Below are 24,696 nucleotides of genomic sequence, written 5' to 3' on the forward strand. Positions count from 1 at the left end.
AACGAAAATATAAAAAGGGAACATTCGAACTGGGAAAATCGGCCAGATTAACTTCCTCTCATAGAACTCCACCCGGTACTTGAACCTGCGTTGACTTGTCGAATCCCGCACTGTTGGGAGCCGATCCACCGGATCCTCCCGGATATGGGGTGGAACCGTCGATGGGCTGTGCGTGCTTGCGGAGCATGAACATGGGTTTCCGACCCTCTTTGTCGAGCTGCTTGAACAGAATCAAAGGTCGTTCATCCAACCCCAGGCATCGTTCTTGATCGCCATAGACAATATAGAGCGCATACTGTCGCCAGTCCGCATTGATGTTGTATTTCTTCAACGCAGCAGGGAGAACTTTGTGACATGGATCATCCATAGACACCCGGAACGATTTGAAGATCTCGACACTAGGTGCAGATGACTCACCACCTCCTCTCGTCTCAGATCGGGAACTATCTGTCCGACCGGATTGAGGAGGATTCGATTGTGGGGCGTCGTCGGCATGATCGTGACTTTTCGAAGATTTTCCTTCTCTGTATGAGCGTGATGCGAGTGTCTGCTGGGAGAAATTACCGGGGGATGTGGGCGACGGGATGCCGGGTGACAGCTGGCCTCCCCCATTCATCGACGCAGTGAGATGCGTAGAAGCTGCCGTGGCAGCCGCCGAGGGATCCAGATTGGCGCCATCGTTATGAGGGATATGGGTCGGGGAATTGTTCTTCGGAGTCGTGCCTCCGTTGTAGACTCGTCGCGAGAGGGTCCTCCCCAGACCCGAGGTCGTGCCAGGAGACGTGACATCAGGATCCGTTGGTTGACCTGGAAGCGGTTGGGACCGGTCCTTCGCCATCTTAAAGATGGGTAGCAGTTCTTCTCGTAATCGCCGATAGTCTTCGGTGATTTTGCGCAGCTCCGCCTCGACAGCCATCAGTCGTTCATCTCGGGATCGTATTGATTGTATGATGCGAGCAATGTCTTCCTGGGTCGCAGTCTCGTGGAGGCTTTGATCCGCAGCTGCACGTCATCAATTAGCACGGCTCCGACAAGAAGGATGCGCGAGTGGAAGTCGTGGGGCACATACACAGAGGGATGTAGTGATCAGGGTCAATGGGAACGTCCTGTTTGACTTTGGTTTCATAGACGCTCTTGAGGATCGTCAAGCGGTGCCCAACACTAGTGATGCCCATCTCCTTCAGTTCGTCATGTTTCAACGCCACAAGCGCTTCTCCCACGATTTCGTTCTCTGTATGGTATTAGTGACAGATCAACCAGCAAGCAGCAGGGCAGGTAGCAACAGGTGATGACAAACCTAGAAACGCGTTGCGGTATTGACGGAGGCCCAGGCCGGCCACAAAGTCCGCACACTCCTCTGCGGTCCATTCGGTAATGATGGTTCGAGGGGAGTGATCCTCCCCCGAATTTCCATACGTTGTAGGCGTGTGCTCAGCGGATAAGGACTCCGAATCCGTCGGTGAGATCTCCGAATCGGTGGGGAGTTGAGGCGACGCCACACTTCGCTCATACTCGTCATCCGCATCCGAGTCTTCGTGATATTGCGTTGGGAACGACATCTTGAATGGTGGACGAAAGCCTCCTGAAACCGTTTATTTTCACGCTTTACCCGTTTCACCCTGTCAATCGAAGGATGGACCAGTCCGAACCCTGCAGAAACGTCCTCCTAGCCCGGATCGAATCTCCCAGATCAATATACCCACAACGAGTCGGAGTAACTTGTTCGTAAGTCGCCGTTAAAGAACAGGGCGCCGCATAAATCGGAACCAGTGTAATGCCACCCACGGATCGCTGGGATTTGAATCGGCGCGACGGAAAGCGGAAGCGGAAGCGGGCCTCGAGGGACCCCGAACTATATCATCGACGACTGGGAATGCCACGGTAGTTGAACATGCGCTCTGTAACAGCCAGATGGCGGCGTGGCTGGGACCAAGGAGGAATGTCGACCGGGACCGACGTAAGGCTTGAGGGACACAGAGAGGGGCGCTTGTCAGCGGGTCGATCTCTCGGTAGGAAGGCAGGTCAGAGCAAGGCCGTTCAGGGGGATAGACAGGACGGATTTCCAGAGTCAAGCCCGTAATAATACAGAGAAAGCAGAAGAACGAGTGAGGGACAAAAAGAAGGAAGACAAGAAGAAAAAAGAAAGGGGGCCTGAATGGAAGGATGGATTGGAGCACGAACGGGGGGCTTTGCGTGGAGCTGGGGATGATAGTTTCGTCGTTAGTCAGTTATCAGCCACACGTGACATTAGGTAAATCCATCTGTCACGCCGGCCTAGTGCTCGTTTGGCTTAGCGCGCCCCGTGGCCTGCGCGGTCTGGACCAGCCCTCCTAGGGTATTATTATTAGAATATTGTTATCTTAGGGGAAATAACGGCTTTATGCGGGACCATCGGGAGTTCTTTTTATTGCCATATTGATCCAATGTACCATATTTATTGCCATATTCCTTGCCATATTCCTTGCAAATGTATACGAGTATATCTCTTGCTCATAGGATGGACAGATTGCATGAACTGGGCGTGGTATGCTTACTAATCAACATCGCGGGTGCTGACTAGCTGCCTTATAGGTGCCTTATATTACTGCCCAGAAAGGAAAGTCCCGTAGGGACACCGTTCGACTTGCTATCACTAAAGATGTGCAACAGGAACTCTATACAGGACGACTATATCCGGAATTTAGGCCAGATGTCGATATTCAACCTCTCCCCATCATCTTTATTTCCACGTCGTTCCTTCTAGTGGACGATTGGATCGAGAAATTAAGGACTAGACCTTCCATGCCTATCCAGCCGCTTTTTTTTACCGGAAACACTTCAACAAGGATGTTCCCATTTTTCTCCTGCTCTTCTGCTTCGGATAAGCCGGCGATCGGAAAATTGACAGAACGAAGAGACATCTCAGTAGGATGTTCTTCAGTGTGAGTAAAAGAAGACCCGAATGGAGGTAAAGAAAGGTTATGGTCGGTGGTAAAGGACAATCAGGACCCGTGGTGAAAGAGGACTAGGGTGGTTGCGAAGTAAGATCTGGATCGGTCGGTTGGTTTAGAGGGTCTATGAGAATTGAGAGAACAAGGTCAGTTATGATGAGGTTGGGGGAGGAAGAAAGAGTTGAAGGAATGAGGAAGCAGTTGGAAGACTGAGCAGGGGCAGAAGAGGGGAGATCTTACCTGACCAAGTGATCTCAATGATCTAGGACCTCAGGTATGCGCCTCCGCTTGGTGGCAGTCTCGAGATCATTGTTGAAAAGAACGATCGTACAGGAATACGCTCGACAAGGCAACATTCGCACGACGATTGTCTTGAACATAGCCAAGCTCAGAGTTCCTTCCAACGACCCAATTAATGATCATTATCGAAATTTTTCAGTATAGATGCTCTTGATAGACGTAATGCATCAAGAACCTTCACATTACCCTGATTGAATTGGAGAACTGTAAGTGGTAAAACTTGGATTCATCACAGGTAAAATTTGTGATGATCATTATCGACCTTTTCAGATGTAGATGTGCTCGATAGATGAGGCCGTCAACTGCCTTTGCATTGCCCTGGCTGATAAGTTGTAATGATCATTATCGAACTTTTCGGGTATGGATGCAATCGATAGACATAGTGCATGAGGCTGTCAACTAGCTGCCTTCACATTGCCCTGATTTAATCTTTCTTGGATCACGACCATAAAGACCCGCCTCCCCTTTTTGAAGTCTTGATCGTGGTAACAAGACATCCAACTTTCAATCGGGCTCTTTAGTCCCAGAATCACTCCAATTCGGAGAGTGAGCGGATGTGCAGTACATACTGGAATCGATTCATCAGTCATGACTTCAATTTTTCCCCAGATTCTCCAGAGATTCTCATCCCAGAAAAATTATGTCTCGATCGACTTTGCATATTGTACCACAGATGACCTTGTTGCTGTCTTTTGTGTCTAGTCTGAATTGGCCATGGTTTTTTAATCAAAGACAACCAATATGGAAGGTCGGAAACAGTGAAAGGTGTTAACAGACTGCCAGGCGGTCTTTGATGTTGAGCAGGAAACAGGCTTTTGAAGACAGACTCGAAGTGCGACGAGCAGCAGCCTACGCTGTCTTGAGAGAGTAGCTGAGTCTTGATGTGTCTGGATTTGTGACTGCTTTTGCAGTCTCCATCTGCCTCTTTTTGGTTCAGGCGGAGTGGAGCTATTGTCGAGCTGTTTTCCAAATGACACTGCCGCAACCAATGTCTGCTTTCCATCGACATCGATGAACGTGACACTGTGTTCGGTGTTCTTGAGACGCTTTTGATGAATCTGCGAGTACAAGTGCTCGAGATGAGAACCGTAAACGAGTTTCGTCAACGCTTCCTCCGTGTCGTGAAAGTAATTCTCGGCTGGGATTCGGACAATGCCATTCCAATCCTTCTCAACCTCACTGCGATCGCGCAACTGGCCAAACAGCGACGAGATCTTTTTGCCCGGCTCCTGTAAGATACCAGGGCAGCTTCAAGGAATGATCCCTGTAATAGCACAAGAGTTTGTGCAGCTTGTCGGATTTCCAATTTGCTGCCCTCTCTGCACAGAGATGGATGCGAAAGCTGACGCAATGAGGTTCTTTGGGAGATGCTAAGCTCAGCATGTATCTGTAGAGCTTGATTGCATCAGCCTTCTTTGGACTCCCAGTAAAGGCACTTGGGTCACAGTTTAGCCGGTGAGTCACACCGCAGCTGGACCTGAACGATATGTCGACGAAAAAAATACTTGTCGGTAGTCTCGTTGGCGGAAAAATTATTCTGGGTCCACGTTTGCTCCACTCCAGCATGGAAAATTCGTCCTTGTTGAGGATACTGAACTCCAGAACTGCCTCGTGAGAATATCTTCGGGCTTCGTGTATTTCATGCGCTTAGCAGATTCCTCGGGCTCAGCAGCTTTCTGAGGATCACGGACGGTAACGACAAACTTCAATTTCGGAGCTACTGGAGCTCCATCGATTTCGACTTTGAGAATGAGTCCGGTGCGTTTAGAGTCGGTATTGAAGGCAACGCCCGCCGGCACATGTTCGTTGTCAGGTGTCTTCAATTGTGCTACAAATGGATCACCTATCCAGCCGCTATGCTTCGTTGGAGACACTTGAACAAGAGTTTTCCGAGTTTCCTCCTGCTCTTCCGCTTCGGCTAAGCCGGCGGTCGGAATGTTGACGGAGCCAGGAGGCATCTCAGCAGGATGCTCCTCAGTGTGAGTTAAGAAAGGTTAAGGTCAGTGGTAAAGGACAATGAGGACACATGGTAAAAGAGGACTAGGATGGTTGTGAAGTAAGATAGGAATCAGTTGACTACTTTAGAGGTTTGGGGAGGGAGAGAGAGTTAGATGAGGAATCAGTTGGAAGATTGAGCAGGGGCAGAAGGGGGGTATTTATAGACGCGTTGGCCTACTAGGTAGACAGCATTCACTTCGAGTAAAGCAGAATCAACTGCTTGAAATGTATCCTGGTAACAGCATGCTGTGAATGATACCTTCCAGGAACAAAGGAGCGGCACAGCTCAGGCCAATGGATAGCAGCTCATAGTGAAGAATACCGGCTTTGACCTATGAGAACCTCCTCAGTGACAGTCTGTGGTGACTCAAATTGGTGTCAGGTGACAGAAAGGCAGGGATTGAATGAATTTATAGTAGCTGGCCCTTCCAGAAAGGGATCTATATGGTGAAAACAACGGATTAGGCACAAAGGATAGCTCTGTCACTAGCTGTATTCCTTCACTGCCTTGATTATCATGTCCAAATCCATCACTGAACTCAAGTTTTCTTTCAGAAAATTGCTTTTCTTCCTCTAAGATTTCCTGTAATGATTGCATCCACAAAGAGAGTCACGAAGGGGGTCGGATCCTCAAGTAGGACATTGATATCACGTGACCTCAAAAACCCTGTCCAACTACCACATTTGGTGAAGAGAATATTATAAAGAATATAGGTAGGGAGCCCGCCTGGAAAGTAGTTAAATAATAGGTACCTAATGGAAGAAGATGGTAAAGAGAAAATATCATAAGAAATATGAGCACGGAGCCCGCCTTGAAAGTAGGTAATAAATACCAGGTACCTAAGACAAGAAATACGGTAAGGGAATATTGCAAGGAATATGACTAGGGAGCCCACCTCAGAAGTAAGCCATAAAAACTACTTGTATGACTATATAGGTAGGCCTTGGGGCCAAGAAAGAGTCCCAGGCATAGAACAGGTATTTTTTTTTCTTCAAACCAGTCGAGCGAAGCGAGACCTGAAGGCTTGTTGCTTATGAAGGTAAATCAAAGAGTCAACTACATACGTAGGAAATTACATACCTACATAGCGTACTGCGCATATACAGCAAAACTAAGCAGATTATGGATCGGCAGCATTTCCATGCCTCTTTTTCAGCACGGACAATTTCGTTCCAAGTTCCTTCGCGGACTGTCTCTGATAAGAAAGCACATGAGGCAGGGACTCCGCGAGACAGTGCACGTGTTTGCAAACTGCAACTTCCAAATTCGAGTTTGCCGCTGAATTCAAGGGTCCTTCCTCCTCTTATTTCTACCGGCGAAATTCATCCTAACACTCAAGACGAGAATGCGTCAACCCTTTATAACTCCACATTGGAACTGGCCCTCAAACGTGCGTGGCGGTGTACTCACGGAACTCTAGCGACCAGACCTTGATGTCTTTTTTAACCACTTCCAGGAGATCGTGAGTCGCTGCCCTTACCAAGCAGGGTAGCGGGAGGCAGGTCAGTTTATGCATAACCCAGAGCTGCGCTGCCCCGCCTTTAACCTCTAGACTGACGAAGCCATGGAGCTTAGTCCGACTGCATGCAATCCGACAAGTGGGCGAGACCTAACCGAGGTACAACAGTTTCCACAACGTTGGAATGCTTCCCCTTAGTCTATGAAACTGTCGACTGGCTCTATGAAAATCCTGACAAACAGTTCCCAACAGCCGTCGATGGCTCACCACCGCAATTGTTCGGTCATATGCAGAATGAGCTCGAATCTTTCTTACTCGCTGGAACTTCAACATTTGGAAGCCAGATAAGGGGCGAATTGAACAACTGTGCAGCAAGAAGCAAAAGTTCACTGTGAATAATTGGGAATGTATGGAGGAAAAACTGCTCTCCCCTCAAGTTGGGTACTGGCTATGGTATGAAGATGTCGGATGTTGCGAGGTCATTCAGGCTCTGTTATCTCTGGGCGAAGATGGCTGTCGGCGCAAATGAAAATGATCAATTTTAACTAACACTAGACTCCTAGTGGAAGTCATTACAATTAGAAATTCGCTGACCGAGGTCTCCCCCCTCCCCCGATTCCTGGCTTTATCAGCGCAGAGCAGATCTGTCGATATCAATTATCGACAGTTTCTATTTTTCCAGAAGATACGTGCCCGCAGAACAAGATTGCAGGGGTATGGGTGTTGAATGAAGAAGAAAAGGGGAATAAATTGAGGGTTCTTGTGCCGTGGTTAATCTGACATGCTACTATGATCCTGGACTTGGATTAGAGGAAATGCTACTAGCCTTGATCACTATATCCTTGATCATCAAGTATCACTAAGATAGTGGTTTGCGATCTTGATCCTTGCTAACTTTCTTCACTGAAGATGGTCATCAAAAACCGGCAGAATGTGGTTCTTGTCAATATTGTATTCTGGGTGTTCGTTGACACCCTCATACAATAGATCAAAAGGAAGGGATTTCTTCTCTTCACATTCCCCCTTGAGTACATGTAGAGCATGTCTGATGATAATGTTTGAGTCTCTTTTTGGATAGAAGAGAGCTCCATCAATGTCTATTAAGCTGGCTGAGTTTGAGCTCATGGAGGCTCTGGAAGCTGGCTTGGGCTTGGAGCTCAAAGAGCTAAAGGGGCAGGCACAAAGAGGGACTAATTGAATGTGTGGTTTGTTGTAGGAAGGAAGAAAGAAAGCTTCTGCAGGGGAGCATGGGGGGCTTTATATAGTCGTGAGCCATGCATCCCTCTACAGGAGTGAAGGATTCATGGAAGATGCCAACCCAGTGATTCACTACATGCCCTAATGATTCACTACATGATGATTCACTTGTTAGGATGGCTAGTCCTTGCAAGAACTGGCCAGCCAACATGCATGGTTATGAGAAATCTATACTTGTAGTAAGTGAATACTTATGGTAAGTGAATGAGCACACTGGCTCATGACGTAGGGAGCCAGACCCCTCACAATAGAAACCTCTGCTACATACATGAATCTACACAACCACAGAAGAAATATGCCTTCGCAGCAATAGATCACCATTGGGACATCTACTCCACAAGGATGAAGGAAAGGAAGCACCAGCCACAGAGGGAGAGTGAGATGAGTAGTGTGTTTGCATCGGTACCCTTATTCCCTACAGGTACTGGTTTTCCCTTCAGAGAGTTTTCATAGTATTGGAGGTTTTTAATAGGACCAGGCCTTCTACCTGTGAGCTGCCAGATAGCATTTACGGCAGGCCTCGAGGGACCAAGCCTGGGAGGTGGAGTGGTCTCGGGAAGAAATTGCTCAATTTCTTGCAGCCTGCCTAGTGGAGAAGAATTTAACGAAATGAGTACAGCCAAACATCATGTTATGTTAAATTGGAGATTTATCTGCTCAAACAAGACTATTAGATATGAAGCCATTTCTCACGACAGAATCCGATAAAGCATCAGACTTATCTGGGAAAACTGACTGGAGTTTAGTCGAGAAGCTTGGTCTGGATTCGAAGCCCAGCCTTTTCCAATCGATCAACGTAATACTGTCCCAGAGTCGCTGTGGTCACGATCCCCCCGCCGGAGACCTGTCTGACTTCGTCTTCGTGTTCCAAGATCACCCTCGCGGCCTCGCTCACCGTCACGCCCGCCAGCTGGTACATGCCGCCCTGGTAAGAAAGACTGCCCACAGCACGCTTGGGTCTTCCCTCGCCCTCCTGAACGGCCGTCACAACGGTACGGAGCTCAGCCATGTCGTTGCGAGACTCTTCCCTTGACGGGCCCTGGCCCGGTGCGTAGACAAATCTCCGCACGATCCAGCGGACCGGCGGCAGAAGAAGCAGAGCAATTCCAATGATAAAGGCATAGTGGAACGCAACGCCGATGAAGGCGTTTCGCACATGGAGGAAGTGACGGTAGGAGAATTTGGGCCCGTAGAAGTCAGGCAGCAAGGTGCTGCTCCGGTTTACGATCGTCTCATCGTTGTGGCCGCTGGGCGACGTGGTTAGTGTTCCCAAATCAGGAACGGAGCGCAAGCCCAAGATCAGCTCCGCAAGAGACTTCTTCGGAGCGACTCTGGTGGGAGGAGGAGGGGAGGCGGCCAGCGCATAGGGATCCGCAAATTTAGCCAGGTCGGAGAGCTTGAGTGTCTCAATGATAGTTAGGATCGTGTTCAGCGTTCCTCCACTTGGTCCGGCAGCCCTGCAAAGTCGAGTTAGAATCCACAACATATCATACGCTTCATGTTTTTCATTCTCATACTTTATGTCGTAAATCGCGCCAACAACCTCCACTGGATCGGCCGACAGCTTCGTACGAACGAAGTTGATCAGTGCCCAGGCCAAAATATCCGGCGGAGCACTTTCAAATCCAGCCGATGGGATAATCTGAGATAGAAATCAATGACACAATGTCCACATGTTTACAGCGACAGGAGTGCCTACAACTGCTCCATTCGATTTGGCGGTTTCATGATATTTTTCGATGATCTGTTTGATCCATGGCGTCTCTCCGGTCCTGGAAGAGGTCAGCACAGCACAAAAATGAAGGGACTCTACGAGTACCCACACATCAACATAGTGAGTTCCACTTTTCGCACAGGCTTCGACGACTGGAGTGGAATACAGATGGAACGGTCCGACGCAGTTTATAATGACACGAGTCCGCCGGACAAGAGAATCCATCACTTCGCTGTTAAACCGCTCAGTGATGATCTGATCTGCCAACATTGTCAGTCTTCGAGGAAAAAATGTCCCCAGTTAAGATCGCTATTCACCGGGTTCAGCCCGATCGGGATTTAAATTCTTGAGTTCCGCTGCCACGGCTTGTACCTTCGTGGCAGATCGACCCGCAAGAGCCCATTTCAAGTTCGTTGGGAAATGTTGAACGATGTGTTCAGCAGTCAGTTTCCCTGTATATCCAGTGGGACCCAGAAGTATCAAGTCGAATTCCTTGTCTGCAGTCATTGTTTCCAGGCAATAGGAGCCAACACTTGATAACAGATGAAGTCCAATGTTTATTGGCTGTGAAACTGTCGAGCACAGTACAAGTGGATGTACCCCTGGAAATTGCGTTAAACAAACCAAAAAAATTGCAATTATCCGGACATGCCTCAACATAGAAGACCCTGCCTTCTTCCTCGGATTTTCAAGAGAAGAAAACAATGACGTTGTTTTGAATAGAGTTCGAGAACCTATCTTGCTACCTTCAAAGGAACACGTGCGAGCATTAGTCACGTGACGTAGATCTAAAATTGAAGCCTGAGGCTACAAGGCACGTACATGATCAGGTGATCTGCGCAGGCGTACCACGACTTTCACTCTTACATCGAGCAGCCTTGCTTCCAAACGTACCGCATTGCATTCTCTCGGCCTCGACACACAAAGCCAGAAGATGACGAAGCGCACGATGGGAGCTTACTCTGGTTACGGATACCGCTGCTCGATGTCGATAGCTTCAGCTGCTTCATCGATTCAGTGTCATAGACAAACAAATACAAACGAGACGATACAACTGAACTTTGCCGTTGTTACGTATGCGATCGAAGAAAATTCTTTTTTGTTGGAACGTTCGGTGGAGGGAATACAGATTCCCAACGCTCGCCATTTCTTACACGTCGGACAGAAGATTTGTTATTGTTCGCTGGGTGATATGAGATTCGAGATATTTTTGTCCGCTTGCAAATCGGGGTACCAGAGAGATCCCGGTTGTCCAGTTATACGGCTGGCAGCTGGTATGACATCTCTGGAATCGCCCAAGCGGCACCTTCATCCAACTATCCTAGTAGAATTGACAGTAGCCTTACATCGCTGTCCTAGTAGCAGTAATAGCAGTAAGCTGGAAGGACTGGAAGGACGATATCAGGTCGGAAACTGTTTCCTTGCTAGGCAGTCGTGATGAGATCCCCTCGTATGAGTAGCGGCCTAATAGGCATCTGCAAGTGGCGTCATCCCCAAAGTCCAGTAAGAGTCCACAGGAAGCTTCGCGTCCAGCTATGCTGTGAGTAAGAAGTGCCAGTCTCGAGTCTCGTTTTTTGCGACCGGAAGCTGGGCTTGTCACCGTCACGCGTGATGCTCGAGACTTCAGGCTGGATCAAATTAGACGCAGGAAAAAACTCTCCTCATTCAACGTAGTGCAAGCCATATTTCTCTTCAGCTATTATTAGGACTGTAATCAAGTCGATGAAATACTCCTAGATGGTTGTTTTCTATCCAGAAGCCAGACTCGCCACCATCGCGAAGTCGCGTGTCGATCGTGACTCAGGCGAAAAAAAGGCCCGATGAAGCCTCACAATCTCGACTGATCAAGAGTTGTACAACCATGCCGTTCAGTTTCTACAAGGACTAGGACTGGGATCAAGTAGTCAAAACGTTTCTAGATAGTTATTTTGCGACCAGCAATCAGGCTTGCCACCATCGTAAAGCGTGATGCTTCATCCGGCCTCCACCTCGATCACGTTAGGCGCAGTACGAGAATCTCCAGGGATGCTAACTATGGAGTACACAGAGGTATGTAAGGAGTGCAAGCTCATGACTACTCCCCTTACGATTAGATACATTGAAAACATTTGCAAATCCTGAATGATAGGCCAACACACAACGGGAGCAAGACGGCACCTAAACCTTAAAAAATCTACGATAACGACAAACTCTGGGTACGAGGCAGAGTAGAGGATTTCTCTTCTCTACAGGCCACCACAAGGATGACAAAAACAGTAGTGAAAAGAAGAATCCTCTCCTGCCATGACACACAGCCCAGTCAGAGCGCGTATCACGACATCTGCCGCCGAAGCGACAAGCCCAACTCGACCAAGTCCATGGGAGTTGGAAGAAAGGGTATAGTGATCAAAAATTCCCAAGTGACTCGAAAATCACTTGGAGCGGTCAAACTAGGTAGTTTTCAACTAGCAAAAACGCTATCTCGGGCGTACCCTCACTGATAAGCGTCTCGCCCCTGCACCGGGATGGGGAGAGAAAGAAAGAAAAGAAGCAAAAGAGCAGCGGGGAGTTGGGGGTTTATATAGACCGTGCCAAGACCGGTGTAAGTCACGCTGGTGCTAAGCGAGATCATTCACTCTGTTTTCAAACAGTCAAACGATGCAAATATTGCAAACAAAATCTTTTTCTATCGGCGCCACCCGACGTTCTACTGGACCCAATCGGCAAATTTTTGGTCTAACAACCGACTTTCTGATTGGTTTGGGCTGAGGCGTTCACGACCTGGAAAGCTCCAGAGACATCCATCAGCATCCTTCAAGCCATGTTCTTGTTCTAATCGAATCAATCGGCGAGAGGAGGACGTTATGGATACACGCCACTCTCGAATCTCCACCGATTTGTCCAGACTGGACCGTCATTCCTTAGGATACACATACGGAAATAGCACAACTTGTCTGAGATATCACGAGCAGATCGACCGTCTCATTTCTATACTAATGTACAGTATGTACGTACTATGCTACCTACCAATAAAGTTGAATTTTAAGCTGGATGGAGCCTTTCTGTTTATTATTTTGTCTCTTTGCACTGTAGCTGGGGCTCTGTTTGCTGCTTCAATTCAAGTTAACCGCCCAGGCTTCTATCTAAAACTGTACAGGAGTCACCCCCACGGCAGCACTCGATGATAGATCGGTTTTGTAGAAAGTTTTCTCATCGGTATTTGCCGGCCGTTCGCCCAACTCAGTGAAGGATCTCAGTGACGTATCTCAGTGACTGACCTTGTTTCTCACGTCCTATTTTGTCCTTCCTTGCTTTCTTTGTTCATTCGTTTCATCAGGTTCGGCTCTGCAGACACCTCTATGATGTTAGATTAGGTACATACACGGGACGTGATAACTTTCCAAAAAGGGTGGTTTTCCAAAAAGGCTGGATCTGATCTGAGGAGATTTGGTGACATGTCAGCGCTGTATAGTATCTCTAGGCTTTTTTTTTTCCTTTCTTTTCACATGGAAAATACCTATCTGATGTTGATTAATAGTATGGTTCCAGCGTTGCCTCTCTCTCTTTTTTTTTCATAAGTCAATACTGGGGCTGGCAGGTATATACCTATAATCGAAGACGCCAACAGAGACTAAGACTACGACAACATCTTCCCTCAATCACCTCCCTCCATTAACCTTGCTCTGACCTCGAGGACGGCACCATCCCAGTTCCCCCCTGAAGGCGAATGGTATCCGTTTGAAGATGATGATCTAGAAGCAAAAAAATTGAATGAGTTTGTCTCCGTTACTGAAAGCCAGCTCGCCTAAGTGAACATCGACAAAGACTCTCGCGTTCTATATGATCCACCACTTTGACTTTTAAGTTCACCTGGAGGGAAGGGTCTCTTGAAGACAAGACGAAGACATGGATTCGTTAAAGTAAATCGCCTGTTTCTCTGAATTGCTTGCGATCTGTTTTGAATGAACATTGGATAGTGTCGAATTGTTGCTAGATAGCGGAGCACGTGGATTTCCTGACGGTTTCACCAATTCAGAAAGTGGACGACCGGAGAGCTGGCTTTCAGTACGGACAAACTCATTCCATTTCTGCTTCTTGATCATCATCTTCAAACGGATACCATTCGCCTTCAGGTGGGAAATCGCCTGCATCAGAGCCGTCACAAGCCAAGGTTATATATATTGTCTTGTTCGGTCAAGAAAATCGTAAGAAAATTGAGCAATTTCTCCAATAGAAACAAAGTCATATACCCAGCATTTCATATCATGCCTACGTAGCTAGCAACCTAACCGCTGGAAAAAAAGACCTAGACGACTTGGGGGGTATCTTAGTGCCAGAAATCTTCCACTCAGCCAAAAAGAGGATGTGCTATGACAACTACCCCTTTTAGCTGTTGGATCTTTTTCTGGTTGACACTTAGGTACAGTACGTTACAGCTTACTCTCCTCTCCCCCCTCCACAGGGAAGAATTGCCCCAGCCACCGAGCCAAAATCTCATTCACGCCCCGCGGATCCTCCCACAGCGCCCAGTGCGACGTGTTCACCTGCTCGACGGTGAGCTGCGGAATGAAGGCTGCCATTCCCTGGCCGAGGTGTGGCGGGAGAGCAGCGTCGCGGAGGGCCTGGATGAAGAGGAGCGGGACGGGGATGGTTGGGTTGTCGACGAGGGCGAGTTCGTCGGTGTGGTTGATTTCACGGGTGCGGTACCAGTTTACTGCGAAATAAATTGTCAGGTGGGTGTCTTTAGACAGGAGAGGAGAGTGTACATATGTCGTTGAGAAATGAATGGAATGTAGTTCACAAAAGGTGCATATCGTGCATATCGTGCATCGAGAGAAGGGGAGGAGACTTACGAGGTCCATGGATACCATGGCGGGCGAATTCATCGGCGTAGTAATCGATTTCCTGGGCAGAAAACAGTGTCAGTTTCCCAGACTCCACCTAAAGAGCCGTACATTGGGAGAAATTGGCCAAGTCACGACTGATTGATGATCCATACCTCCATACTCAACAACCTCGAAGGCTTCAACTCCTTCAAGTTCTCGAGCAGCACACCCTGCGAGACATTGAATCCGGCCCTGCCGTCGTCGGTCCTGCCCCCGTACAGAGCGATGAGGAACTGCCGAATCTCGTCCCTCGTCGAAATCGCCTTCTCCAGCTCTCCGCTCTTGAACTGGAGCTGATAGGCGAAGTTCGGCATGCGGGTCTTGACGAGCTCTTCGAGGGGGATGTACGTCCTGCTGGGCGGCATGTAGGGGACGCAGATGGTGATGACGTGCGAGACCAGGTCGGGGTGCCAGAGGGCAATGCGGTAGGTGAGAGCCGCGCCCCTGAGGCCCGAAAAAAAAACAATCTGCATGTCAGCTGACGACGCTCAAGATGATGTGACAGACAGCAGGGCTGGAAGGTAATGAATGGTATATACCAATCATGTCCGCAAACGACAATCCTCAACTCCCCCAGCTGAGTCGCCAGCTCCTTGATATCATCTGCACAGCGCTTGTGGCTGTAGGACTCATATTCGTCCGGTGCATCCTACATATCTTCCATCAGAGAAGGAACAAAGAGCAGTCAAAAAGGAAATGATGACGTACCGTCCTCCCATATCCCAAACAATCCGGCACAACGACACGGAAACCCAGCTGGATCAGCAGAGGGATCTGATACCGCCATCCCATCGACAGGTCGGGGAATCCGTGGATCTGATATCAATCAATCAGTCGATTAATCGATCGATCAATCTCAATTGATTAACAAATGCTATGTCCCATATCAGAAAAGAAAAGAAAGGACAAGACAAACCAGAAAGATAGTCGCCTTATACTGGCCTGATTCTGGATGACCAAAGAGGTAGCCTAGGTGGATATTGTACTATGTCAGTAGGTAATTTATATAATTGGAATGTACAGTACATGTACTCCTGTACATAATCTAGCATGACAGTATTGTTATATTTTCCTCACCATAACTCCTCCCATTGACCTGGGCAGTGCGGTACTGGATTCGCGAATCGCCGCGGACGTCAATCTTGTCGACTTTGACAGAAGCCATGATGGCTGACTCAAACACAATTGGTGATGATTAATAAAAAAAAAGTCACAGCGATGAGGGGTATTGGGGCTGAACTTTGTTCAGCTATATCGGCGATGATGAAGATGGATGTTTTATATATACCCGAATTCAGGTCAGATACAAGTGGTTTTCTCAAGGGGTCAATCAATGAATCATGGAATCAACGGCACCCTTTTATGTCTTATTTTGAATTCTTCTCCCTGGGTTAATAATTATGAACCCAGATAGGCAAGACGTATGAAAGCTTCTTCGGTGGATCTATGGAGACAAGGTCGTAATGCCAAGTTAGCCAGAATCTAGATCCTGCAAACATCCGAGGTATATATCACGTGAGAAACTATAGTGCTACGAGTCTACAGTACAAGTCTGTCAACATTTCAACAGCAATATACAGTACAAACTACTAGGTATCTGCTTTTATTAGTACACAAATGCATCGGAAAGAATCTTCCTGGAAGGCGTCCCGCAGTGCAAGTGATCCGTCGGTTGGCCCCCACATATGTAGCTACCTAGGTAGGGACCAGGGTCGTCATCATCCAGCTAAATCAACGCCAGAGCTAGCCAAGAGCAAAGAGAAGAAAGGTCCGAGGGTGGAAGCTGGAAAAATCAGACTAGTAAATAACTGTGTCCTCTTTGTCCTCCTCCATCACTTCGCCTCCGTCGTCCTCATGTCCTCTGGAAGCCTCAGCCTCTGGCTGGGAAGAGTCGACGGGACCGGCATTGTCATGATCATTAGTAGATGTAGGATCAGTCCTAGGAGCTTCAGCGCCTTGGTCGTGCTGGTCAGTAGAACCCACCGTATCCGCTGTCTCGGAGACTGTTCCGTTTGCCTCCTTCAATTCACTCTCGGCTGGTGCCGGCCGGGTATCTTCACTGCCGTCAAGACCCTGCTGTGACGTTACTTTGGAGTCTTTTTCTTCTTCTTCGGGCGGGTAGCGTTTCTCGAATTCTGCTTCCTCTTTGGCGATGATCCTCTCTGCTTCCTCGATCTGATCTTGGATTATATCTTCTTCCTCGGGTCGCAGTAGCCACGGTTTATAGTACTGTAGATTAAGCAACCGATCCGTCAGTCACGAACAAGATCAGGCATCCCGCAGGTAAAGAACATACCAGCACTGGCTCCGTTTTTGTCTTGAGAAATTGCGCCTTAGCCAAGAGATTCGCATGCCGAGTTTTCATCTGCAAAAGTCCCTGTTAGTCCAATTCCACATATCCGTGTTATTCCCCCATGATCAACAGACGCACCGCCTCCTTTTCCAAGATCCGTTGTTGCTTCTTCCGCATGGCAATCAGCTCTTCGCGTTTCTTCCGCTGGAATTCGCCATACTCTTCATCCTGCATCCTCAACTTGGCCTGCTGCCGCTTCTCGATGTCCGCGCGTCGCTTCTGTGCTGCTGTAGATGAGCTCTGTGACAGTGTTCCCAGCAGGGCGCCAAACAGCCGCTGGCCACGCTTGCGCTCCTCAGCAGCGCCATCCCCCCGTCGGCTTGCCCTCCGTTCCGTCGCCGCCGGCGCTGCTGTCGATGTCGAAGTCTCAGGCGCAGGTGCGGGTGGTGATTGCCGTGTATCCCTGGGAGATGCGTCTGCGTCGTGTTCCTCCTGAGTGCTGAGTCGGCGCCGTTTGCTCTCAGTGTCAGAGACAGATGATTTCCTCCGCTTCAATCCTCCTTCCGGCGACGCAAGCAACGGTTCTGGTTCTGGTGCCGGCTCAGGCACTGCCACTGCGGAAGCTAGAGATCTGTTATCAATTCGTGTAAGCGCATAAAATCAGCTCAAAGCGAACGGACAAAAGGCAGTCTGTTCAGAAGTGGTCGACTTACCCCTCGGCCATGGCGGTAGCTGGCTTAACAATACGGTATTAAAATGAGAATAAGCCAGTAGAGGGACTGAAAAATAATAATGAAGTTCTGCTGTATCAAGTCAAAAAGCGTTGCAGTGGCCGTACGCTCCGCGACTCGAGGCTCTGTCCGGGTGGCGCACGGGCCACACGGCGGCTTAGTGGTGCAAACTCCAGCGTCCAGAGGAAACCTTTCCAAGCCCTTCGATCGAATTTCTTCCCTGATCAATTCTCATTTATATCGTGACAACCTGACTTTAGTCTTTCGCTGTCCTTGAGCAGGAGTTTACAACTCGATAAACGTTCTCTAATTCTCTGCTACACTTCTTCCTCGACAAGTCTATTAGCACACCGCAGCAAACATGTCCCGCCATCACCCCGATCTGGTCATGTGTCGCAAGCAGCCCGGCATCTCAATCGGCCGGCTCTGCGACAAATGTGACGGCAAGTGCCCCGTGTGCGACTCCTACGTGCGGCCTACAACCCTCGTCCGCATCTGCGACGAGTGCTCGTTCGGCAACTACCAGAACAAGTGCATCGTCTGCGGTGGCGAGGGCATCAGCGACGCGTTCTACTGCTTCGAGTGTACGCGGCTCGAGAAGGATCGCGATGGATGCCCCAAGATTATCAACCTAGGAAGTTCGAGGACGGATCTCTTCTACCAGAAAAAGAGTTTTCGAAATCATTAGCTGGCGCTGTCAACTGCTCTCGTGCACGCTTCATGTGTGAGAGCAGGGCTATTGAGGGACTACCGCTAATGGCCTAAACTTGCAAACCGTCGCATGTACCAAACACAGAAATGAGGTTCGGGATATCTGTCCACAACTAGTTGGCAGACGTTGAAGCCCAAGTCCACCAACTTCACCGTCCCGGACGCTTGGGTCTCGCAAACCCTCTCTTTGGGCCTTCGTCCTGCGGAGGATGGATCTCTTCGTGCAGTCTTGCCTCGGTGATTTCGTCAGGCGATGATGCTTCAATCTAAAGTCGAGATGTCAGAAATACTTGTCCACATTTCTACACCTCCGGAGGAACTCACTTTCTTGAGACCGTTCAGTCCTTCGGTCTCTGCAATGTCGATAGCAATTCTCCGCGTGCTAGCATACAGCATGCGCTCCTTAATTGATGAGTTCGATGGGCATGTATAGATGAAGACGACCGTATCGGATCCCGGGTAGTGATAGAAGGTGTATCGTGGGGAGGATTCGGAAATCTTGGATGCCACGGCACTGGCAGGGACGTTCGACTCTGCGCTGGCAAGCTTGATGGTTTCTGATGGGACATCGATAGCCTGTACATATCAGAAATGTCAGCAGCTGAATAGGAATAATAATTCCCCTTTGGGCGATGTGATCAAACATACCATCTGTACGATCCCCCCCTCTTGTAGCGTCCTCAGCGCCTCTCTCGCCTCGTCATCCACGGGCATTTGGACTGTCGTGCTGCCGCCCGACGCGATTCCACTGACCCTTCCTAGCGTTCCCCCAATGCCAACATCCCTACCCGCCGTCCCACTCCTTGCCTCCTCCTCTGCTCGTTTCACTGCCTCCAACTCTCTCTCCTTCTCATCCATGAGATCCTCACGTTTGAACTTGCTGTTGCCACTACCCGTGCCATCGAGATCGCGCTCCCTCCACGCCTCCTCACCAACAACCTCCTCCTCTTCCGTGGCGAAGATATTAGACGCAAACTTCTCGCTGCCCAGTTCCCGCACCAACGTAGCCCGCGTCGATGCGAAGAGGGTCTTGGAGCGAACGGGTGCATTGGACGGGATGTAGGTCAATGCGATGAGGGACGATCCATAGCGGAGGATCAGGTAGAGGGGGGTCTTGGGTTGGAGGACCGACGACAGCTGCGGGAGAGAAGAATAGAAGGCATCGGGGGACGACGAGAACGGGATCGCCGAGAGCGGTGTCAGACTCTCCGAGGTGATGGTCACCGGGAGGGCAAAGAGCGATTGGTCCGATGTAAAGGCATTGAAAGCATCGTGAAGCTCAGGGGAGACTGGTGGGCGTTGTTTTTGATCACAACAAGTCAGAGGTGGTCATGTTGCGGGGGTGAATGTAAAGCGAGCCCGGTGTATAGCCCTGTAGACTATGGCGATCCGTAAAGAAACTTCCAATAACTCACCTGATATTCCGGACTGCATCTTGAGGTTAAATATAGCGGGAGATGAAGATATCACTGTTTGTTTGTGCAAGTTGAGTTGTGAATTGTTGATGGTGTTGACAGGTAGACAGCTGGATGGCGCCCCGCAGTGCTGAAACAGCGGTCGTCGCTGGAGCTGCATCCATCCATCTTGGAAATCTACAAACTTACCAGATGGTTCACCCCCGCCAGATAAAGTTAAATTTATAATTAGAATTAAATTTAATACGAGCTCTTCTATAAACACTCTTAAAACGAGCTCCCGCTGTGCTTTTATCTACTGTCACTATTTTTGTAATTTCTGACTAAGCATCAGGTATCTCTATTGGGCAAGGCACTCACATGCAGATACCTTGAAACTACTCTGTACAAAAATTCAGGAATCAGGCGCATCCACTACTTCGAGTCAGGCAGAACTGTCATTAAAGGTCTTTCATCATAGATAGTTATGTGCAACAGAGATATATATTTACAGACTCAGATCCCCGTGCCTGCTAACTAAACATTTGCAATGCAACAAGACGCCACCACCATGCTCGTGGTATCATGTCTAAACAAGATTCAACAAATGGGACAATCTGCGACGATTTTATATATATATTTTTTATTCTGGTTTGTTCACTCTTCATATTTCCCTCCCCCAAAAGCCCAGTTCGATTTCTCGATCCTCTCTTTGAGGAATTCGTACACCGTGAAGGTGACGGCTTGGCCTGGGGCCACTCTCATCACACGGGGCGTGATTCCCTTGTAGAACGCCCGTGCGCCCTCCTGCTTGAACATGTCCTTTGCGATGGTCGTGATCCGCGACAGGGCACTTTGGCCTGGCTCAGCAGGCGTTCTCTGCAACCGCGTCTTGATCGTGTCGATGGGCGCGTTCGAGAACGGACCCATCGCACCCGAGATCAGGCCGATGACGGTGGTCTGGTACGACGGAAGCTCCTTGTTGCTGTACTCGGGCTGCACCCGCTGGAGGAATTTCTTCAGCTCCGTGTATGCGGTGAAGTTGGCGGCTTGGTTTGTTCCTTGCCGCAACGCCGTCAGGGAGACACCACGGTACAGGGCGCTTACGCCCTCCTCGCGGATAACGGTGAACAGAGCATGGGGAGCACTTCGGTATTTGGGGGCCTCGAGCGGATCAGTAAGACTGTGATGCTGCGCTTGTAACCGGATCTTGACAACTTCCATCGGATTGACGACGGCGACAGCCTCGGTGACACCAGCCGCAAGACCAGCTGAGAACAAACACACGTGTCAGCGTTTTCCACAATGATAATCGGGCTCACGATGGATGATTCATACCAATGAAGGTTGACTTGCGCGAAATCGCCCCGGTCTCTTTGTCTGCCAGCAGCTGCTTGTAATACTCGTACGAGGTGAAGCGGATGGCCATCTTGGGGATGATTCCGCCCAGGACCGCACCGAGACCCTTGTACAGACCCAACGCCGTTTCCTTTCGCACGATTTCCACACCGGTGGATATGAAACCACGAGGTTTGACCTGGAGACATCAGCGTAAGATCATGCGGAGAATGGCTTTGGCGTTACTTACCCCTGGTGCCTTTGCTCTTCGCGACAGTTGCATTCGCACTTTGATGGTATCTAGGGCCGATTAGCATATCGACAAGCTTCGAGGACTACACTCGCATACCTAATGGATGGCAGACGAGGGCTTCCATCATGCCAGCACCACCACCAGCTATTGTCGGGTCAGCATCAAAAGCATATTTCCGGTGGAAAGAAGGGCTGTTTACCGATCAAGTTGGTGGCAGCGGACGCTGGCTTCTTGCCATTGCCATTGGAACCTTGTGCACTTTTTGCAGACATTATGAAGCGTGAATCTGCCCTATATACCTAAACTTCCCTGAATCATGCAAAACTCTCAGACAACAGATCGATTTATTATCTTTTTCTGCCAACCACACGCAAGCTTCTTCCTTTCAGGGCAGAAGTAGTGAGACCAAGGCCAATGCCAATGCCACCAGATTGCACTGGCCAGCAATCTCACGAATATGAGCAGCAGTACTTTACAAAAGTGTCAAATCCACAGGGGTGGTACGGAGGGGAACAGGGCCGGATTTAAAGAATTCGACGTCACTAGAGCCGGCGTGTGAGTCAATTCCACTAATTAATTGTCCTTGGGGATTCCCCAGCCTTTGTCATAAACTGGAGACACATGGAATCTCTTTTTTTACCTTGGTTAAGGTGGCGGGTCCCAGAGCCGGCAAGTAGAAGGAAGCAATGACGGGGAAGCGGAGAAAGCTGTCTGGACGAGCGGAAGCTCGACAACAGTCGCCGAAGACGCAATCCAGTAAAAGCAGAAGAAGTAATATTAAAATGAGAGAGAAATTGCTCATCAGATTGGAATAGAGGAAATCGGCGAGCTTTAATTTATTCTGAACTGTTACCTTTTGCAACCCTAAACGCTCCTATCCGGTCCGGCTACATTTCCATATCACAATAGCTCTGGCGAGCAATTCCCGAGGCTCCGGCAAAAGCTCCATCCAGCTGAGCTGTCGCCCACCAGGTGCTCTGGCGGAATGGAAACGCATGACTTCCTGTAGATTCTACAGGACACTCCCCAGGACCAGTCATTGATGCTGACGAGGGTGCAGTCCTCTGAACTTTCACATGTCTTGCCGTTCCTGGGCGGGCGGCAAGGAGCTAGCTCGCAGGTCTGACGTAGGGCATCCTGATTATCACAAGCTTGACCACAGCACTTCATCGGAGCTATTAGTCAGAGGACCCAGGACATCAAATGATCAAACACCTAGTGCGTTTCTTGCATTGGATGTCGGTTTCTCGCGGGGATCTGTCCGGTTGCGGGAAAAGCCGGGGATGCGGAACCGAGGCTGTTCGAACGTGTTCCCTCCGATCATCGGCTCGGCGAGACACAATAGTAGACACATATTCATTGGGACTGATATCACCCTCTTGTCTCTGATAGCTATCATTGGGCCTTGATGGTGGTGAAAACAAGATTCAGGGGGATCTAAACGCGTTTTCTATCGAGATGGTAACACTGCGGGGAAGATCCTGAGGTAGCTAGCTTATCAGCACGTGCCACTTATCGGCGATCATCGCCAGCAGAAGTATAAATAAAACAACTTTAGGGATATTGGGTCAGAATACTCCGCATAGTAGTATGGGCAAGAGAATAAACAGGGAGGAATTCTGGCATTGAATAAATTCAGTCGATGTTGCGTTGTAATCCATAAATTCAGTGTAACCCCTTATCAAGAGTATCAAGAGTAATATATATTATCACGGGAGAGCACCTGCACTAATAATTGCAGTTCAAACAGGAGATATCCTACGTTGGTTCGTTACTGATAATATTAAGCCTCAATAATGCCATACCGAGGATTGTTGAATCACATTCCAAACTATCCTTCCCCCTCTGCCTTTTCATGTGTTGTTGGCACCCAAATCTTTCCAAGGTTCCCAGTTCTCTTTCCCAATTTAGACAGACTTCCTAGACGGGTACGGCTCCTCCCAGCTTGGTCCAGTCTACAGTACGTTCAGGTGAAATTTCCAATTTGTATAATCTAGGTGGATGTATGTACAATCTAAGGATAGTTGGTAAATTCCAGCTCTATGAAAAGCTATTTCCAATGTCAGTAATTTTGTCCAGCAGAATTGAACAGAAGTAGATCTCCTATTCATCCAGGTAACACGTGAAAGCAGCTGCTGACAAAGTCGCGTAAGAAAAGAGATCGCAGTGAATTCCAGCCCAGAGCATCTTCCACACCAACCAAAAAGCCACCAGCGCAACATTGACGCGCTTCATCTCTCAGTCTTGCTTCAGGACGAGTCCCGACCACAGTTGGCAAACCAGAATGAAACTGAAGGTCTCAGTTTACCTCTTCTACTGGAATTGCAACTTGCTGACGTCTGATGTCTTATAGGTGCGCAACAACAAACCATGCATCTGCCACAACGAAAACCCCTCCATCATCCGTCGCGAGGATATCCAATCTGCAGAACTATCATCCATCAGACGCGAACTAGCCTCCCTCAATCAGGCACTGATATCCATCAGCGAGAAAATCCTCGCCCTCGATGAACGGCTGCAGCACCTCTTCACTCAGGAATTTTCCGCTGTCCGCGAAGAATGGATTGCCGTCTTGTCGGAGAGGGTCCCCTGGATTGATCGCCAGGGAATCCTGATTGAGAGGACGAGTCTGTTGGTTGAGTGTGAGCGGTCGTTGCTTCGTCAGCATATGGCGGCAGAGATTATGCAGTGTGTGGGGACGGCTGTGCGTAGGAGCGTTGTGCGTCAGTGATCAGTCGATCAGTGTTCCAGTCTTCTCGCAGGATGGTCAACATTTTCGAACAAAAAAAAAAGAGAGATCCCTTCTTCAGACCACTCGCAGTTGGGAGCGTCCATGTTCAATTCAGACACTGCAAACTTTGCTCACGGCGTCGACAGGCAGATATGGAAGGAGGACTGGACTTTGTCTCAAAAATCATTACATCGTTATCCAGTATCTAGAGGTCTGTATCTTCACCCTACATCTCACTGTCTCTCTTTGCTTACCTTTTCCTCCTTAACCTTGAATGTGTCGACCTAACAAACATCATCACCATCACATCATCATAGGCCGTTTCAGAGAAAAATAACCAGACTCCGATCGTACTGTCGCCGATTTCCCTTTTTCTTACTGCATGACCTACTTCATATGATGAATTGACGAATGGTCTATTTAAAGGTACTGGTCAATGGTATCTGCTAAGGGAAGAAAAAAAATCTACTGTACAAGCATTCGTGCGTGGTTCCTGGAGAGTTTTATCGTAACATTAAATGAGACAGACCATGGTACTGTGCCATTAGCCTCATGAGAAAAAAACCATAATTATCATATCTCTTCTGTCAGTGAAGCACAGAGTGTAGGCCGTCTTCCTTCCTACTACTACTACTACTATAATTAGAATAATAATAATAATAATAATAATAATAATAATAATAATAATAATAATAATAATAATAATAATAATAATAATAAT

The 24,696-nt window shown here is 48.7% G+C and overlaps 10 protein-coding genes across 10 annotated transcripts; 3 read left to right on the forward strand and 7 right to left on the reverse strand.

Moving 5' to 3' along the window:
* Window positions 1-58: 58 nt before the first annotated feature.
* On the reverse strand, window positions 59-1,559 carry VTN77DRAFT_5203 (uncharacterized protein; the record flags this gene model as incomplete). The annotated part of the gene is made up of 3 exons (XM_069421347.1): window positions 59-1,002; window positions 1,070-1,231; window positions 1,298-1,559. The coding sequence occupies 3 exons, from the start codon at window positions 1,557-1,559 to the stop codon at window positions 59-61; spliced, it is 1,368 nt and encodes a 455-aa protein (XP_069277018.1).
* Window positions 1,560-3,952: 2,393 nt separating this feature from the next.
* On the reverse strand, window positions 3,953-5,188 carry VTN77DRAFT_5204 (uncharacterized protein; the record flags this gene model as incomplete). Its single annotated transcript, XM_069421348.1, has 2 exons — window positions 3,953-4,459; window positions 4,823-5,188. The coding sequence occupies 2 exons, from the start codon at window positions 5,186-5,188 to the stop codon at window positions 3,953-3,955; spliced, it is 873 nt and encodes a 290-aa protein (XP_069277019.1).
* A 3,499-nt stretch (window positions 5,189-8,687) lies between these two features.
* Window positions 8,688-10,319, reverse strand: VTN77DRAFT_5205 (uncharacterized protein; the record flags this gene model as incomplete). Its single annotated transcript, XM_069421349.1, has 5 exons — window positions 8,688-9,402; window positions 9,463-9,587; window positions 9,645-9,717; window positions 9,769-9,919; window positions 9,977-10,319. The coding sequence occupies 5 exons, from the start codon at window positions 10,317-10,319 to the stop codon at window positions 8,688-8,690; spliced, it is 1,407 nt and encodes a 468-aa protein (XP_069277020.1).
* Window positions 10,320-10,593: 274 nt separating this feature from the next.
* Window positions 10,594-11,097, forward strand: VTN77DRAFT_5206 (uncharacterized protein; the record flags this gene model as incomplete). Its single annotated transcript, XM_069421350.1, has 1 exon — window positions 10,594-11,097. One exon carries the CDS (start codon window positions 10,594-10,596, stop codon window positions 11,095-11,097), a length of 504 nt encoding a protein of 167 aa, XP_069277021.1.
* A 2,971-nt stretch (window positions 11,098-14,068) lies between these two features.
* On the reverse strand, window positions 14,069-15,689 carry VTN77DRAFT_5207 (uncharacterized protein; the record flags this gene model as incomplete). Its single annotated transcript, XM_069421351.1, has 7 exons — window positions 14,069-14,352; window positions 14,492-14,543; window positions 14,638-14,968; window positions 15,064-15,173; window positions 15,233-15,340; window positions 15,441-15,493; window positions 15,602-15,689. 7 exons carry the CDS (start codon window positions 15,687-15,689, stop codon window positions 14,069-14,071), a joined length of 1,026 nt encoding a protein of 341 aa, XP_069277022.1.
* Window positions 15,690-16,321: 632 nt separating this feature from the next.
* Window positions 16,322-17,541, reverse strand: VTN77DRAFT_5208 (uncharacterized protein; the record flags this gene model as incomplete). Its single annotated transcript, XM_069421352.1, has 4 exons — window positions 16,322-16,753; window positions 16,821-16,889; window positions 16,956-17,448; window positions 17,531-17,541. The coding sequence occupies 4 exons, from the start codon at window positions 17,539-17,541 to the stop codon at window positions 16,322-16,324; spliced, it is 1,005 nt and encodes a 334-aa protein (XP_069277023.1).
* Window positions 17,542-17,909: 368 nt separating this feature from the next.
* VTN77DRAFT_5209 (uncharacterized protein) lies at window positions 17,910-18,236 on the forward strand (the record flags this gene model as incomplete). The annotated part of the gene is made up of 1 exon (XM_069421353.1): window positions 17,910-18,236. One exon carries the CDS (start codon window positions 17,910-17,912, stop codon window positions 18,234-18,236), a length of 327 nt encoding a protein of 108 aa, XP_069277024.1.
* Window positions 18,237-18,408: 172 nt separating this feature from the next.
* VTN77DRAFT_5210 (uncharacterized protein) lies at window positions 18,409-19,693 on the reverse strand (the record flags this gene model as incomplete). Its single annotated transcript, XM_069421355.1, has 4 exons — window positions 18,409-18,525; window positions 18,584-18,835; window positions 18,908-19,548; window positions 19,675-19,693. 4 exons carry the CDS (start codon window positions 19,691-19,693, stop codon window positions 18,409-18,411), a joined length of 1,029 nt encoding a protein of 342 aa, XP_069277025.1.
* Window positions 19,694-20,310: 617 nt separating this feature from the next.
* VTN77DRAFT_5211 (uncharacterized protein) lies at window positions 20,311-21,516 on the reverse strand (the record flags this gene model as incomplete). The annotated part of the gene is made up of 5 exons (XM_069421356.1): window positions 20,311-20,924; window positions 20,992-21,190; window positions 21,242-21,291; window positions 21,341-21,388; window positions 21,444-21,516. The coding sequence occupies 5 exons, from the start codon at window positions 21,514-21,516 to the stop codon at window positions 20,311-20,313; spliced, it is 984 nt and encodes a 327-aa protein (XP_069277026.1).
* A 2,012-nt stretch (window positions 21,517-23,528) lies between these two features.
* VTN77DRAFT_5212 (uncharacterized protein) lies at window positions 23,529-23,975 on the forward strand (the record flags this gene model as incomplete). The annotated part of the gene is made up of 2 exons (XM_069421357.1): window positions 23,529-23,540; window positions 23,598-23,975. 2 exons carry the CDS (start codon window positions 23,529-23,531, stop codon window positions 23,973-23,975), a joined length of 390 nt encoding a protein of 129 aa, XP_069277027.1.
* Window positions 23,976-24,696: the final 721 nt, after the last annotated feature.

This window comes from Rasamsonia byssochlamydoides (assembly GCF_041956645.1).
Source record: "Rasamsonia byssochlamydoides strain NRRL 3658 unplaced genomic scaffold VTN77scaffold_38, whole genome shotgun sequence".
In the NCBI taxonomy this organism is placed as follows: domain Eukaryota; kingdom Fungi; phylum Ascomycota; class Eurotiomycetes; order Eurotiales; family Trichocomaceae; genus Rasamsonia; species Rasamsonia byssochlamydoides.